This window comes from Salvelinus fontinalis, chromosome 34 (genome assembly GCF_029448725.1).
Source record: "Salvelinus fontinalis isolate EN_2023a chromosome 34, ASM2944872v1, whole genome shotgun sequence".
Lineage (NCBI taxonomy): Eukaryota > Metazoa > Chordata > Actinopteri > Salmoniformes > Salmonidae > Salvelinus > Salvelinus fontinalis.
In genome coordinates this window covers 7,858,886-7,874,298 of record NC_074698.1, presented here as the reverse complement: position 1 = coordinate 7,874,298, position 15,413 = coordinate 7,858,886, and the positions used below count along the sequence as shown (strand labels likewise).

The following is a 15,413-nucleotide window of genomic DNA, read 5'->3' as shown; positions in this document are numbered from 1 at the left end:
TTCGTCCTTGAAGATAAATCACATGAGAAATGTTCAAATATGAATATCTCATCATTCCAAAAAGGGGATTCATTCTGCGGTAGCCTAAGATTTTGTCCCAAAAATGACCGGTAGCCTACCTGCGTAATATCTTAAAGAAAACTCACATTTGAACTGTTAATAGAAGGAATAAATATTATGCAGGCTTAACGTCATTGACGACCCACAACTCCGAACTTGAAGGAGATTTTACGGGATCATTGTGCGTAATCTTCGGGTCGCTGCGGTATCCTACACTTCCAATGGTCTGGCAAGACACATATTCCACTTGTGCATTTCAGAAGAATAAACAAACAAATAAATGCCACAGGCTACAGTTACCACCCAACACTGCACATTAATAATCTGCGTCTGAATTTGACTGTCCCTCATTCATATTTGAGAATTCAACTGCGCACGGGTCTTCCCGCTAGCGCGTACATCTTACAAAGCTATATTTCTATAAAACGTTGTCATATTTTATATTAAATTCACATATGTTTAAAAGGGCTAAACCGACCAGTGCTGGAGTCATGTGTTCTAGGCGCCCGACCGTGGGCTACACGTCTCCAGAAATGAAAGAACGGACAGCGGACCCTCGAAGCCACATCAGCGCGGTTTCTGAATAAAAGGTAAAAAACTCGAGACTTACCGATCAGCATCGTGCGTCCAGGACCGAACAGACTTCGCTCCAGCTCGGTGTTTCACAGCGCGTAAATATTACGCGGTATCCCCAGAAAAGAAGTGCATGCAACGACGCACAAGTATCATATGCTCCGCTCCGGGAGTTTAAACAAACACAACTAAAAGAAGCGCCTGCTATATATTCTGTCCTATTTCCCAGTCTCTGTCGCTCTCTCTTTGCAATCCTTTTCTTCCTCGGGGACAAATCCCAACAGATCCCATCTACTACAACTCAGAAGAATGATGCACATGCTCCTCAATTAAAACCCATATTGATCTGCTGCTCTGCGTGGCCCGAAGGAGGCGAGGGAAGGGGAATGGAGAGATGAGGGGTTGCTTGCACCCCCCCCCCCCCCCTCTCTCTCGCTCTCTATTTCTTGCTCAGCTGGACGACGTTAAACCTGAGCGGACAGCGCAGATGGGAAAATAAGCTGGTGTTATTTTAACAGTCCTCATAGCGCATATTGTCTCTTAGATAACGGTTCCGTGATAACGGCTTTGTGAAACGGCTACAATAGTAATGTCACTCTCCCTGATGGGGGGAGGAGCCAGGTCAAGGTGATAATTGATATGCATCAATCACACATTTACAGCCACACCAGACAGCCCATTGAGTGGCTAAACGGTGAAAAATACAATAACGGAGCACTAGTTGGAATAGGTTGACTACTCCACCCCTGTGTAGTCCAACACTTCATGGGTACCTGGGTGGAACCGTGACCCTTAAATTGATGGACAAAGGTCACCCTAATGGAATTTGAGTATTGTCACCCAGCAGCATAGTGACAAGGCCCTGCTTGGTTACAGAGAAAAAATGGGAGATAGAGAGAGAAGGAGAGAGGAAGAGAAAGAGAGAGAGCACGAGAGAAAGAGAGCGAGAAAGAGAGAGATAGCGAGAGAGTGAGAAAGAGAGAAGAGAGAGAGATGGACACACACACACACACACACACACACACACACACACACACACACACACACACACACACACACACACACACACACACACACACACACACACACACACACACACACACAGATAAGTGAGGAGTGATTCTGCTGCCAGCCAGCCAGCCAGCAGCAGCTAGAATAAAAGTAGACTGACTGACTGTACAAAGAGAGAGAGGCAGCAGAGGACTTTTAAAGCTATTAAAGATACGCTTTGAGGGAAACTGGCTGCTCTGTGAGTATGTGTGTGTGTGTGTATTTCTGTGAAGTTTTAGAAGGAGTGAATGATATGCAATGTGTATGGGTGCTTGTATAAAAAAGAGCATGCAGCAGTGTGTGTGTAATGTGTGTATGTGTATGTCATTGTAGCAGTGTGTGTGTAATGTGTGTATGTGTATGTCATTGCAGCAGTGTGTGTGTAATGTGTGTATGTGTATGTCATTGTAGCAGTGTGTGTGTAATGTGTGTATGTCATTGTAGCAGTGTGTGTGTAATGTGTGTATGTCATTGTAGCAGTGTGTGTGTAATGTGTGTATGTGTATGTCATTGTAGCAGTGTGTGTGTAATGTGTGTATGTCATTGTAGCAGTGTGTGTGTAATGTGTGTATGTGTATGTCATTGTAGCAGTGTGTGTGTAATGTGTGTATGTCATTGTAGCAGTGTGTGTGTAATGTGTGTATGTCATTGTAGCAGTGTGTGTGTAATGTGTGTATGTGTATGTCATTGTAGCAGTGTGTGTGTAATGTGTGTATGTGTATGTCATTGTAGCAGTGTGTGTGTAATGTGTGTATGTCATTGTAGCAGTGTGTGTGTAATGTGTGTATGTCATTGTAGCAGTGTGTGTGTAATGTGTGTATGTGTATGTCATTGCAGCAGTGTGTGTGTAATGTGTGTATGTCATTGCAGCAGTGTGTGTGTAATGTGTGTATGTGTATGTCATTGTAGCAGTGTGTGTGTAATGTGTGTATGTCATTGTAGCAGTGTGTGTGTAATGTGTGTATGTCATTGCAGCAGTGTGTGTGTAATGTGTGTATGTGTATGTCATTGCAGCAGTGTGTGTGTAATGTGTGTATGTGTATGTCATTGCAGCAGTGTGTGTGTGTAATGTGTGTATGTGTATGTCATTGCAGCAGTGTGTGTGTAATGTGTGTATGTGTATGTCATTGCAGCAGTGTGTGTGTGTAATGTGTGTATGTCATTGCAGCTGTGAGTGTTCCTGATCTGAGTGACAGTTGCTCATATTCATCCGTCGCTTCTCTCTCTCCTTTGTGTCTTTCGTCTTTTGCCTTAGCGCAATGTTGTGGAGCCTGCTAGCGCTGAGTGCGTGTCTCTCTGTGTGTTCAACTGTACATGGACTGAGTTTGTGTGTTTGTGTGTGACAGAGTGAGCTAGAAACCATGTGTCTGTGTGTTTGTGCGGTGTGAGTGTGAGTGTGTTTAACTTTGTGTGTGTGTGTGTGTGTGTGTTCCTCTAAAGGCAGGAGAGGAGAGCAGGCTGAAGAGCCTTGGTGTAGTGCTAAGCTCTACTGGAGCCTGGCCAAAGCACATCTCCCAGAGTGCTATCAGGAACTTAATTACACCATTCAATCGCTCCCTTGCTTTCCCTCTACCTCTTCCTCCATCTCTCCCTCTCTCTGCTCTGCTCCCCTCCTTCCTTCCATCCTTCCTCATTCTGCTCTCTCTCCCCCCCAATCGGTGTCTCCATCTAATCTCTGACTTCCCTCTCTCTACCTCCATCTTGTTGCTCTTCCCCCTCTTTTTTTCTACCTCCCTCCTTCTCTCTGTCCTCTTGTGTGGTGTGAGGCGGGCAGGCAGACTGGCGGTGAGTTGAAGAAGATGTTATTGGTGTGACCTGAGAGAGGGTGATGGTGAAGTGTGCTCGGAGCAGATAGACTATACGGGATACACACAGAACGTCAGAAGCCACAGGAGGAGTTTGGAATCAAGTGCATTTCCTCCACCGACTCCGGTGCTAGAGAAGAGTCTCCTCCGTCCCTCGGCTGCTCAGTAGAGGTTCCAGGGACGAGCACGGCTAGCCAAGGTGTCCTTGAGTGTAGTGTATAAACCACAGTAGCCATGGACCCCCAGTTCTCATGGCAGACTGTGGGTATGGAGGGCAGCTGTACCCGCCGACTAGCCCTGCCAACCACACGCCAACCACTGTGCCAACCATATAGCCCACACAGGCATGAGAGAGCCAGAGCTAATGAGAGAGGCTGGCTCTCCACTTTAGATTCACCAGCCATGACACAGCCCAATGCCCTTCAGCATGAGATAGAGAGCACTATGAAACAGGACTGCTAGTGAGATCAGTGTCTTCGCAGAGGAGCGCTGTTCAGTCAGAACGTGAGTCAAGGCATAACCACTACTCTACACAAGCACCCAGAACCAGGCGTCAGATTGTATGAGACCAACCCCTAGACGCAACATCATCAACATCCACAGCAAGCCTCACCCGGGACAGAGTTGAGTTAGTCTAACCCAGGCTCGATGAAACTCCACAGGGCATAATGGCTCTCTGCGACGCCTAGAGAGGTCACCATGGTGGAGTTGGCTTTGGGCTCCTCTTGACGTTGATGGGCCAAATGAGTTCAACCGCGATTGTTTGATATCGGAGGGGGAGTATAGTAGTGATGGTGATGGTGTTGATAATAATGCGGCTATACGGGTGCGGTGCGGTGCCCGGCAAAGCCAGGTATCTATGGTGATGAGGATTGGGCCCTGGAGAGAGGAGAAGGTCAAGCTGTCACATTCCACTCCTGTGAAATTACATCCTCCCTCCGCTCCGCTGCCGGGCCACTGATAACTGGCCTCGGAGTGTGTGTGAGTGAGTGAGTGAGTGTGTGTGTGTAGGGTAGAGCAGCACACACGGGACCAGGGACGAGGAGGAGGACAGTCGCGGGCAGGCACAGTCGCGGGCGGGCATTCATTAACATGCAGGATCTGTATGGTGGCATGCTGTCAGAGACAGAGTGGTGTAGTGGGCAGAAGTGGCGGGGGTGGCAGAGGAGGTGGGCACAATGGGACTGTGTGACAGGGAGGGCAGGAGACACGAGGCGGGAGATGTCTGGAATATTGAAAAATGTGTCACCTGGGAGATAGAGCTCTGACATGCATTGAGATAGATAGTAATTCTCTATGACATTTGAACAAGCTTTTACATGACTAATGACTGGAGTCCTTTTTTTTTACCGTGTCAGCCTAATACAACTAGCTATCAGAGAGAAGAATGCAAGCACACTGCTGTATTTATGATGAAGACATAGTAAAATCCAGAAACTTCTAATGGGTGAAATCCATTTCTATCCATTAGCTACATATGCACAGCTATACACATCAACAAACTGCCCAAACTGCTACAAACACACATACCGTTAACTGGCAAACACAAACACAGTCTGTTGAGCGAGTCTTTGTGTGAAGTTCCTCTTCTGTCTCTCTCCAGCATGCGGACAGCGGTGATCAATACATGTCTAGGTGTGACTGTCTTTTAACGTTCCCCTTTACTGTCCAATCAGTCGCAGGCGGGGGGCAGGGAGAAATCACACTGCTGGTTCGATTGGTGTGTGTGTTTTAAACTGCCACAAACTGTTCCTTCTCTGGACCGATGGGTGTGGGTGTTCCTCGTATGCTCTTTGGTTACGTACTGTTGTGTATCACAAACCCTATTCTACAGTATGTGCTGGATATGTTTTCATTGGGAATATCATTGGACATTACCCAGTGGAAATGAAATGTACTACACATCATCACACTGTAGAAGCATAGAACTTACATGATACTCAGTTTACTTGAAACTATACAGTAAAGTTTTATTCTCACTTTTGACAACTGATAGGGGATGACTGACAGGTGGAACAACACCAGTATGATTTATTAAAGCTACCTCCTTCTCCCCCTCTTCTTCCTCTTCTCTTCCAAGCAACTAGCGTCAATTAGGGGCAGGTCTGCCAACCTGCAGTGGAGTCTTCCCGCCCAGGTGATGACTGACAGCCAATGGAGATGAAAGCATGACGAGAAGCGGCTAGCTCTCGCTCTCTCTCTCTCTCTGTCTCTCTCTCTCTCTCTCTCTCTCGTTGTCTTTCTCTGTCTCTCTCTCTCTCGTTGTCTTTCTCTTTCTCTGTCTCTCTCGTTGTCTTTCTCTGTCTCTCTCGTTGTCTTTCTCTGTCTCTCTCGTTGTCTTTCTCTGTCTCTCTCGTTGTCTTTCTCTGTCTCTCTCGTTGTCTTTCTCTGTCTCTCTCGTTGTCTTTCTCTGTCTCTCTCGTTGTCTTTCTCTGTCTCTCTCGTTGTCTTTCTCTGTCTCTCTCGTTGTCTTTCTCTGTCTCTCTCGTTGTCTTTCTCTGTCTCTCTCGTTGTCTTTCTCTGTCTCTCTCGTTGTCTTTCTCTGTCTCTCGTTGTCTTTCTCTGTCTCTCTCGTTGTCTTTCTCTGTCTCTCGTTGTCTCTCTCTCTCTCGTTGTCTCTCTGTCTCTCGTTGTCTCTCTCGCTGTCTGTCTGTCTGTCTGTCTGTCTCTCTCGCTGTCTGTCTGTCTGTCTGTCTGTCTCTCTCGCTGTCTGTCTCTCTCGCTGTCTGTCTGTCTGTCTGTCTCTCTCGCTGTCTGTCTCTCTCGCTGTCTGTCTGTCTGTCTGTCTCTCTCGCTGTCTGTCTCTCTCGCTGTCTGTCTGTCTGTCTGTCTCTCTCGCTGTCTGTCTCTCTCGCTGTCTGTCTGTCTGTCTGTCTCTCTCGCTGTCTGTCTCTCTCGCTGTCTGTCTGTCTGTCTGTCTCTCTCGCTGTCTGTCTGTCTGTCTGTCTCTCTCTCTGTCTCGCTGTCTGTCTCTCTCGCTGTCTGTCTCTCTCGCTGTCTGTCTGTCTGTCTGTCTGTCTGTCTGTCTCTCTGTCTCTCTGTCTCTCTGTCTCTCTGTCTCTCTGTCTCTGTCTCTGTCTCTGTCTCTGTCTCTGTCTCTGTCTCTCTCTCTCTCTCTCTCTCTCTCTCTCTCTCTCTCTCTCTCTCTCTCTCTCTCTCTCTCTCTCTCTCTCTCTCTCTCTCTCTCTCTCTCTCTCTCTCTCTCTCTGCCTCTCTCTCTCTCTCTCTCGCCGCCTCTCTCTCTCTCTCTCTCTCGCCGCCTCTCTCTCTCTCTCTCTCGCCGCCTCTCTCTCTTTCTCTCGCCGCCTCTCTCTCTCTCTTTCTCGCTCTCTCTGTATCTCTATCCAACTATCTCTCTCTCTCTCTCTATCTGTCTCTCTCTCTCTGTCAAACAAACAAATGAATAGGAGAGTACAGAACACCCTCAGAGCGGAACGGACTGACTGGTTTGACTGATGGACGGACAGAGAGAGGGGCTTTTTTTTCAAGTGGCTAAGGGTTGGTAGGATGCCGATGGAAGTGTCTGAAAAGGTGTTTTGGAGGTGACCAGAGGGTTACATTGTGAACTTGAGGCCACCGTGGAGCTGTGCTGGGCATGTGAAAGGGTTCAAATGGGAAGGAGAGGAGGCACATCTAAGAGGAGAAATCTCCTGCACCTGAGCCCTATGATGACCAGTGGGTTGGAGGCACCAGGTGCCCAGAGGCACATCAACAGCATCTGCTATCAGATTACTGTTCCGTAGGCCCACTGATTCTCATTATAATTACTGTATGGGAATAGCAATGATTGTGGCTTTGGAACAAATACCACCACTATAACGAATACAACTAGTACAGCTGCTACTAAGAATGGCAACACTGATAGAAGAGCATACTAGTTAGTTGTGACTCCCAGTGGAAACAACAGTAAAGCTCCTGAGACTGGAGCAGAGTAGCGGGCCAGGAGGCCAGTTCAGATGAGTCACAGTCTAGAAGAGTCAGAGAGAGGAAGAGAGGAAGCTGTCAACACAGTATGACGGAGGAAAGAGGGAGAGGAAGAGAGGGAGGATAGGGCGGGGAGGGAGAGGGCGATGCTGTACTCTTGACACCTGTACCCGACACCCTACAGGGGAGGCGACTCCTCAGATGTACTGTTTAGCATGTATTTCACACTCAGTCACACACACAGAGAGACAGACACAGGGAGAAAAGGGTGAGAGGGAGAGAGATGGATTCTCCAACATCAATGAAACAGCTGTGTGTATGTTTCATCCTTGGAGCTGGGTTCAGACAGATGAGGAAGAGGGGGGCGAGGAAGAAGAGGAGGAAGATACAGATCTTAATTTGATCATTCTTTTGTTGCTGATAATTTCCCTGCACAGCAGGAAATGCAAACTCGTAGTGTATTCAAGGTTTAAAAAGGCTTCTTGCGTTCGGAACTTCCACTTTAAAATGTAAGACTGGATTTGCCCAAACAAAAAAACATAAACATATTAACCCCTACAAAAACTGTTGATGAATTATATAATCCACGTAATAATTCAAATTTCCTGTTGCTGCAGGATTATTTTCCTGTTGTAGCAAACTGGCTCAAATTAAGATCCTACATCTGTAGGGTGAAGGGGAGTGCCACAGATCAGACACGTGAGGTAGTCTACAGATTACTCTTCCTCTCCCATGAGGATGAGATGGATAAGAAGGAGAGACAGAGGGAGGATCTCTAACAATATTACCATTCACAGTACCATCCTCTCAACCTAGACTGATTCTCAATAAAGACTCCCCTTTATGTGCCCTACCTCTCACCTCTAGTCTCTCATCCTCATCTCTCCTCGGTTATCCCTCCATCCATCCCTCTCTCTCTCTCTCTCTCTCTCTCTGTCACGACTTCTACTGAAGTCGGTCCCTCTCCTTGTTCGGGCGGCGTTCGGCGGTCGACGTCCCCGGCTTTCTAGCCACCGCCGATCCACTTTTCATTTTCCATTTGTTCTGTCTTGGTCTTATCACACCTGGCTTCACTCACCAATCACTTGTTTATTATTTAACCCTCTGTTCCCCATGTTGAATTTGTGAGCGAATGTTATTTTGTTACGTGGATTATTGTCAGGCGTTGCACATTTGTTTTAGACCGTGTTTTTGGCACTTGTATGTGTTATGTGCTGTCATTTGGTAACCGGTATTAAAGTACGCCTGTTTATATTACTCCGCTCTCCTGCACTTGACTTCGCCTCCCATATACACGCATTACGCTCTCTCTCTCTCTGTTGCTCTGTACATCTGTCCTGCTGCCTCTCACCATGGTCCCTCTCTCCCTGGGTTAGTAGAGGAATGAATTATACAAACTGCACCCAGACTTCTGTTACGAATAGGACTTCATTGTGGCTTGCATATGTTTAATACCATGGCTAGACACCAGTCAATACTGTCTCTGTGCAGTGGCCTGCTTTCACTATTTTGAACTGTGGTTTAGCAGATGAATCGTGCAGAGTTGGTCCAGCAGGATGGTGTAGAGCTTGAAGATATGGTTCTTGGTATTCTATAGCAAGGCAGGCACATACTAACTAAATGTACATTATGTAGCCAAGCAATGACCTTCCAAGTCCTCAGCCACTCTCATTAAAACGTAAAAATAAACCCAACTATTTTCCTTGGTTCCCGTCCTTAGATCTGTTAAGTTCATTTATGCCTCGAATAGAAGCGCAACCATGAAAGTGCCATAGGGCTGTTGTTTTATATGTGCATATGGGAGTAGAGTTGTGTTCTCGTTACTGTAAAACGAATGGGGCAATCCTGTGGAAAGGAAGACAGGGACATCTCAGTGTTACAGCAGTGTATGTGTCTACAGAGCACACGCACGCACGCACGCACGCACGCACGCACGCACGCACGCACGCACGCACGCACGCACGCACGCACGCACGCACGCACGCACGCACGCACGCACGCACGCACGCACGCACGCACGCACGCACGCACGCACGCACGCACGCACGCACGCACGCACGCACGCACGCACGCACGCACGCACGCACGCACGCACGCACGCACGCACGCACACACACACACACGCACACACACACACACACACACACACACACACACACACACACACACACACACACACACACACACACACACACACACACACACACACACACACACACACACTTTCTATGGGTGGAAAAACATACCAGTAAAAACAGATTTATATCAACAGGCCAAAGTGTTCCTGCGTGACACCACACCCGGGTTCAAATACTATTCAAAATCATTTCAAATACTTTATCTGGGATTGATTGAGCTACCCTCGCTTAATGGACCGATATAATGGTCTGAAAACTGTAAACCAAGCCCATCTGCACTCCAGGCAGGCTAGAGCAAACGCTATAAGTATTTGAAAAATGTCAAATAGTATTTGAACCCGGGTCTGCATGACACTAATGGAGCCATGTGTCTGAACAGAGAAAGAAAGGAGGGGGAATGACAGACGAAAACGGGGAAAAAAGAGAAAAAGCAGTAAACGGAGAGGGTAAGGGAGAAAGTGTATCAATTCATGTGAAGAAGAGAAAGAGAGTGAGGGATATCGAAAGTGAAAGGAGAAAGGGGTAGAGTATGCCAGAAAGTATGCATTGAGGACGGAGCCAGTGGAAACATTGGCGTTTCTCTCTGGTCTGGAAATGTGACAGTCTCTGACACACCTGAAGGTAAGCCTGGAAAATCTGTAAAACAAAGGGTCTATAAACCTGAGAGAGTGTGAGGTCAGCCCTGGAAAAACCCACCACACACACGGACACACACATTCCTCCTCCCACAGAGGCCCTGTAACACACCTCACCACTAACCTTTAACCCCGAACCTCTGACCAGCAGCTCTGAAGGAGGGCCGTCAGCAGGAGATGCAGCCTACGCTATTTGGAATCTGTCTCTAGACTAGTCTGGAGACTAGAGCTGTGTGTGTGTGTGTGTGTGTGTGTGTGTGTGTGTGTGTGTGTGTGTGTGTGTGTGTGTGTGTGTGTGTGTGTGTGTGTGTGTGTGTGTGTGTGTGTGTGTGTGTGTGTGTGTGTGTGTGTGTGTGTGTGGCTCTGTTAAGAGTGGTAGTAGTGTGGAACAGTAGAACAATGGCACGGCTACAGGGATCTGGTGCCAGGCATGCTGGGATACATTTCACTGCCACTCAGACAGAGCAAATATATCAGCAGCTGTGGCGTGTGTTTCGTTCTCTCTGTCTCTATGTCTTGTCAGTGTGTGTGTGTGTGTGTGTGTGTCCATCTCTCTCTCTCTTCTCTCTTTCTCACTCTCTTTCTCACTGCCGTGCCAGGCAGGGCCATGGTTTCCGCCTCTGCAATCGTGAGGGCACACCGCCTCACTGGCTCCCTTCTCCTCCCTCCCTCCCTCTCTCTCCCCCTCTGACCACAGCGGGTCACATGGGTGCTTTGGGCGGCTTCACAGCGCATCATTTCCTGTGGCTGGCTGTCGGCGGTGATCAAGGCGGCGTGGGCACCTAATGCTGACGAGCTGAGACAGCTTCCTCCCCTCTGACTGGGGGGCAATCTGCCTTGCCCAAACACACACACACACACACACACACACACACACACACACACACACACACACACACACACACACACACACACACACACACACACACACACACACACACACACACACACACACACACACACACACACACACACACACACACACACACACACATAGCAACAGTGTGAGCAACAACGCATAAACAACCCGTGCGTGTGTGCATGCATGCGTGTGTGTGTCTGTAACTGTTTGTGCATGCGTGAGAGTGTGTCCGTATCTGTATGCATGAGTAATATCTTTGAAAAACGATGCTTTTATAAAAAGCACGACTGTGTTTTAGCAAGTGAAAGAAAGTGTTTTCCGCCAAAAATGCATTTGTAATGCATGTCCTGTATTGCCTGGAATCATTGGTGGGACTTATGCAGTCTGTGCGTCTATCTGTCTGTAGACTACAGCATACTCTGTCTGTCTGCATAATCTTCCTCTCTATCTATCCGTCCGCCTGTCTATCTCTGTCTGTCTGTATGTTCCTGTGTGTCTGTAGTAGGAGGTTGTTGGTATTCTATAGCAAGGCATGCACATACTAACTAAATATACATTAAGAAGCCAAGTAATGACCTTCAAATAGTCCTCAGTCACTCTCATTATAGGTCACACAGTGTGACTACGTCTCACTTCATCTCTCCCTGTAGGCTCTGGTGGTAAGGAGATGTGGAAACAGAGAAAGGAACAGAGATGGCGAGAGATATGGAGAAGGAGAGAGAGATCTAGAGAGGGAGAAGGAGAGAGAGATATGGAGAAGGAGAGAGAGATCTAGAGAGGGAGAAGGAGATAGAGATATGGAGAAGGAGAAGGACAGAGAGATGTAGAGAGGGAGAAGGAGAGAGAGATATAGAGAAGTAGAAGGAGAGAGATATAGAGAGGGAGAAGGAGAGAGATATGGAGAAGGAGAAGGACAGAGAGATGTAGAGAGGGAGAAGGAGAGAGATATAGAGAAGGAGAAGGAGAGAGCGATATCGAGAAGGAGAAGGAGAGAGATATAGAGAGGGAGGAGAGGGAGATTTGGAGAAGGAGAGAGAGATATAGAGAGGGAGAAGGAGGGAGAGATATGGAAAGGGAGAAGGAGAGAGAGCTATGGAATGGGACAGAGAGAGGGACAGAAAGAGTGGAATTTTGCTACAGTTATATAGCCTGTAGCCTGGGCACAGCCTGTAACATCTTACACCTGCATACCATCTGTGTGAGTGTGTGTCAGTGCGTGGAGACTTGGACTAACCTAGACTGTAGGTCTGATTCTGAGCAGAGAGACAGATGCGGTCATATCATAAAACATCTGTTTAAAGGAGAGGGCCAGTGTCAGGACGAGGAGGAGGAGAGAGACGAAGATCGGGAATAAAACACATCTGACAGAGAAAGGATAACGTTGAGAAGAGAGATGGTGAAATTTGACAGAAGAAGGACAAGACCCAGGAAAGAGAATGCCAGACAGACAGACAGGCTGGGTAAAATGGAGGGGATGGACTGACAGACGGACAATCGATGTGATTGAGAGAACATAGAGAGTAAGAGGAAGATTGGTGAGGGAGAGAAAGAGAGACAGACTACGGACAGACGGAGGGAAACAGCATATTTTTGTTCAAGTAACCAAACTGTGTGTGCTTGAATGCTCTGCTCTACGCTGCCCTCTCAACACTCTCTTCCCCTTGACTGGAGAAATCTGGGGCTCTAGAATGTCAAGCACCTTGATCAGCGAAAGAACACGCTTCCTCTCCTGTTAAATCAAACGAAATCAGGTCAAATGACACACCAGTGTGCTTCTCTCTCTGTGTATCTGTGTCTTTGTAGTATACATCTCTCTCACTCTCTCTCGGTGCTATGTTCTGAAGGCTTGTATATGTGTTTTCTCAGTGTGTGTGTGTGTGTGTATGGAGATTTATGTGTGTGTGTGTGTGTGTGTGTGTGTGTGTGTGTGTGTGTGTGTGTGTGTGTGTGTACAGTAAATGCCTTTATGTATGCATACAGTGTGTTTGTGTGTGTTTGTGTTGATATGTATAAGTTCCCTACAGAATATGTGTGTGTTGAGGAAGCCCCCCCGCCCACAGTCAGGCCTGGCTGAGATTGGGAGGATGGGGGGTGGAGAAGAGATGAATCACTAGAAGCTCCACTTCTATCCTCCATCTAGTTCCTCAGCGTACTGTACCCAGTCACTTCTGATACATGTTCTGCTCGTCCAATCACAGCACCGCTGCACTGCATGAGGACAGACAGGCACACTGTCAGCCATTTTAACAGCTTCGCACCGGCAGCCCTGGTGATGGGGAGAAAAACAGGAAATAGGAAAGGAGATTTTTCCCTTTGAACTAACTGGAATGACTTCACGGGGATGCACATGTCAGATCAGCAGAACGAGTGAGGGATTGAGGAGGAAGGGAGGGGGGGGGGGGGCGTTTTTGAAGTGTGTCATGACTACCAAGAAGACAATAACAGTGTCGTTTTAACAGCTAGTGGGCCTTCCAGTGGTTGTGGTTACATAAGGAGAGCTTGGGGAGGGAATAGGTGATCTCCTGTCTGTTTAATGTACTGTTCTCCCCAGCTCGCCACTCTTACACTGTACCAACTGTGGTCTGACTGCCGTGTGTTAAATGTATGATGCAGTGATTGATTGAGAGTCGTTTTCCTAACGTCTAGCCTCGTATTATCAACACATATCACACACACACACAGTGAAGCCAAACTGATCCGAGGGTCGGGAGATTGAGGAATGTCACAGGAGCATGGCTGCTTCTGAAGGCCTTTTTCCTTGGGAAGTCCGGAGGGGAAAGGGGATCTAGGGGGAAGTGCATGAGGCTTGGGAAAGTTTTGCCATGCTCCTGAGAGATTCCCACTGGGCGGATGGATCGGGAACATACAAGCGCTGTTTAACCCCATCTCCCACATAGCCAAGGTGATTATGGATGTGTGAGTGTGTGTGTGTGTCTGTGTGTGTGAGACACATACCTCCCTCTGTCATATGTGAAAGTAAGGAAACAAGATGGAGGACACAGATATAATAGTAATGACATGACCTTGAACTGAATACTTACAAGTTCCATAATGACAGAACGAAGAAGAAAGGGGACACAGAAAGCAGGAGAGTCAAGCTGTGTACTGTCGATATCAACTGATAGCCTCTCTCTCTCTCTCTCTCTCACTGTGTCTGGTGCTCTGATAGGGTATGGGCTGTGGGTTATAATTACCACACACACACACACACACACACACACACACACACACACACACACACACACACACACACACACACACACAGACACACACACCATCCTAATCCAACCTAACTCCAGCGGGCCTATGGGGGGCTGGTCTAAGCCCTTTATCAGGCCCAACAGATGCTGTTGACAGAACAATAAGCAGACCAATATGGCTGGCAGGTCATGAGGAGCAGGACTCACCAGATCACAGCAGAGCAGAAACACAGAGAGAGACAGATCACTGTCTAGTCAGGTAGCACTGGACACCACTTTGGATATCCATACTGGTCATCCATAATGGGTCTACTAGCCCCCACACTGAATATCCATACTGGGTCTACTAGCCACCACACTGGATATCCATACTGGGTCTACTAGCCACCACACTGGGTGTCCATACTGGTCATCTATACTGGGACTACTAGCCACCACACTGGGTATCCATACTGGGTCTACTAGCCACCACACTGGATATCCATACTGGGACTACTAGCCACCACACTGGGTGTCCATAATGGGTCTACTAGCCACCACACTGGATATCCATACTGGGTCTACTAGCCACCACACTGGGTATCCATAATGGGTCTACTAGCCCCCACAAGGGGTGTCCATACTGAGTCTACTAGCCACCAGACTGGGTGTCCATACTGGATCTACTAGCCCCCACACTGGATATCCATACTGGGTCTACTAGCCCCCACACTGGGTATCCATACTGGGTCTACTAGCCACCACACTGGATATCCATACTGGGACTACTAGCCACCACACTGGGTGTCCATAATGGGTCTACTAGCCACCACACTGGGTGTCCATAATGGGTCTACTAGCCACCACACTGGATATCCATACCGGGTCTACTAGCCACCACACTGGGTGTCCATAATGGGTCTACTAGCCCCCACACTGAATATCCATACTGGGTCTACTAGCCACCACACTGAATATCCATACTGGGTCTACTAGCCACCACACTGGGTGTCCATACTGGTCATCTATACTGGGACTACTAGCCACCACACTGAATATCCATACTGGGTCTACTAGCCACCACACTGGGTGTCCATACTGGTCATCTATACTGGGACTACTAGCCCCCACACTGGGTATCCATACTGGGTCTACTAGCCACCACACTGGATATCCATACTGGGACT

General features: G+C 47.9%; 1 protein-coding gene across 4 annotated transcripts in view; it reads right to left on the bottom strand.

Moving 5' to 3' along the window:
- The window catches only part of LOC129832979 (zinc finger protein 385C-like), a 215,306-nt gene that overhangs the window by 72,675 nt on the left and 127,218 nt on the right, over positions 1-15,413 (bottom strand). The window contains exon 1 of one of the 4 annotated variants that reach the window (XM_055897164.1): positions 671-1,554. The exons of the other annotated variants lie outside the window; for them this stretch is intronic. Within the exon in view, the coding sequence (XP_055753139.1) occupies positions 671-680 (10 nt within the window). The 5' untranslated portion in view covers positions 681-1,554. Of the gene's footprint in view, positions 1-670; positions 1,555-15,413 lie in introns of those variants that run through there. 4 annotated transcript variants of the gene reach the window in all.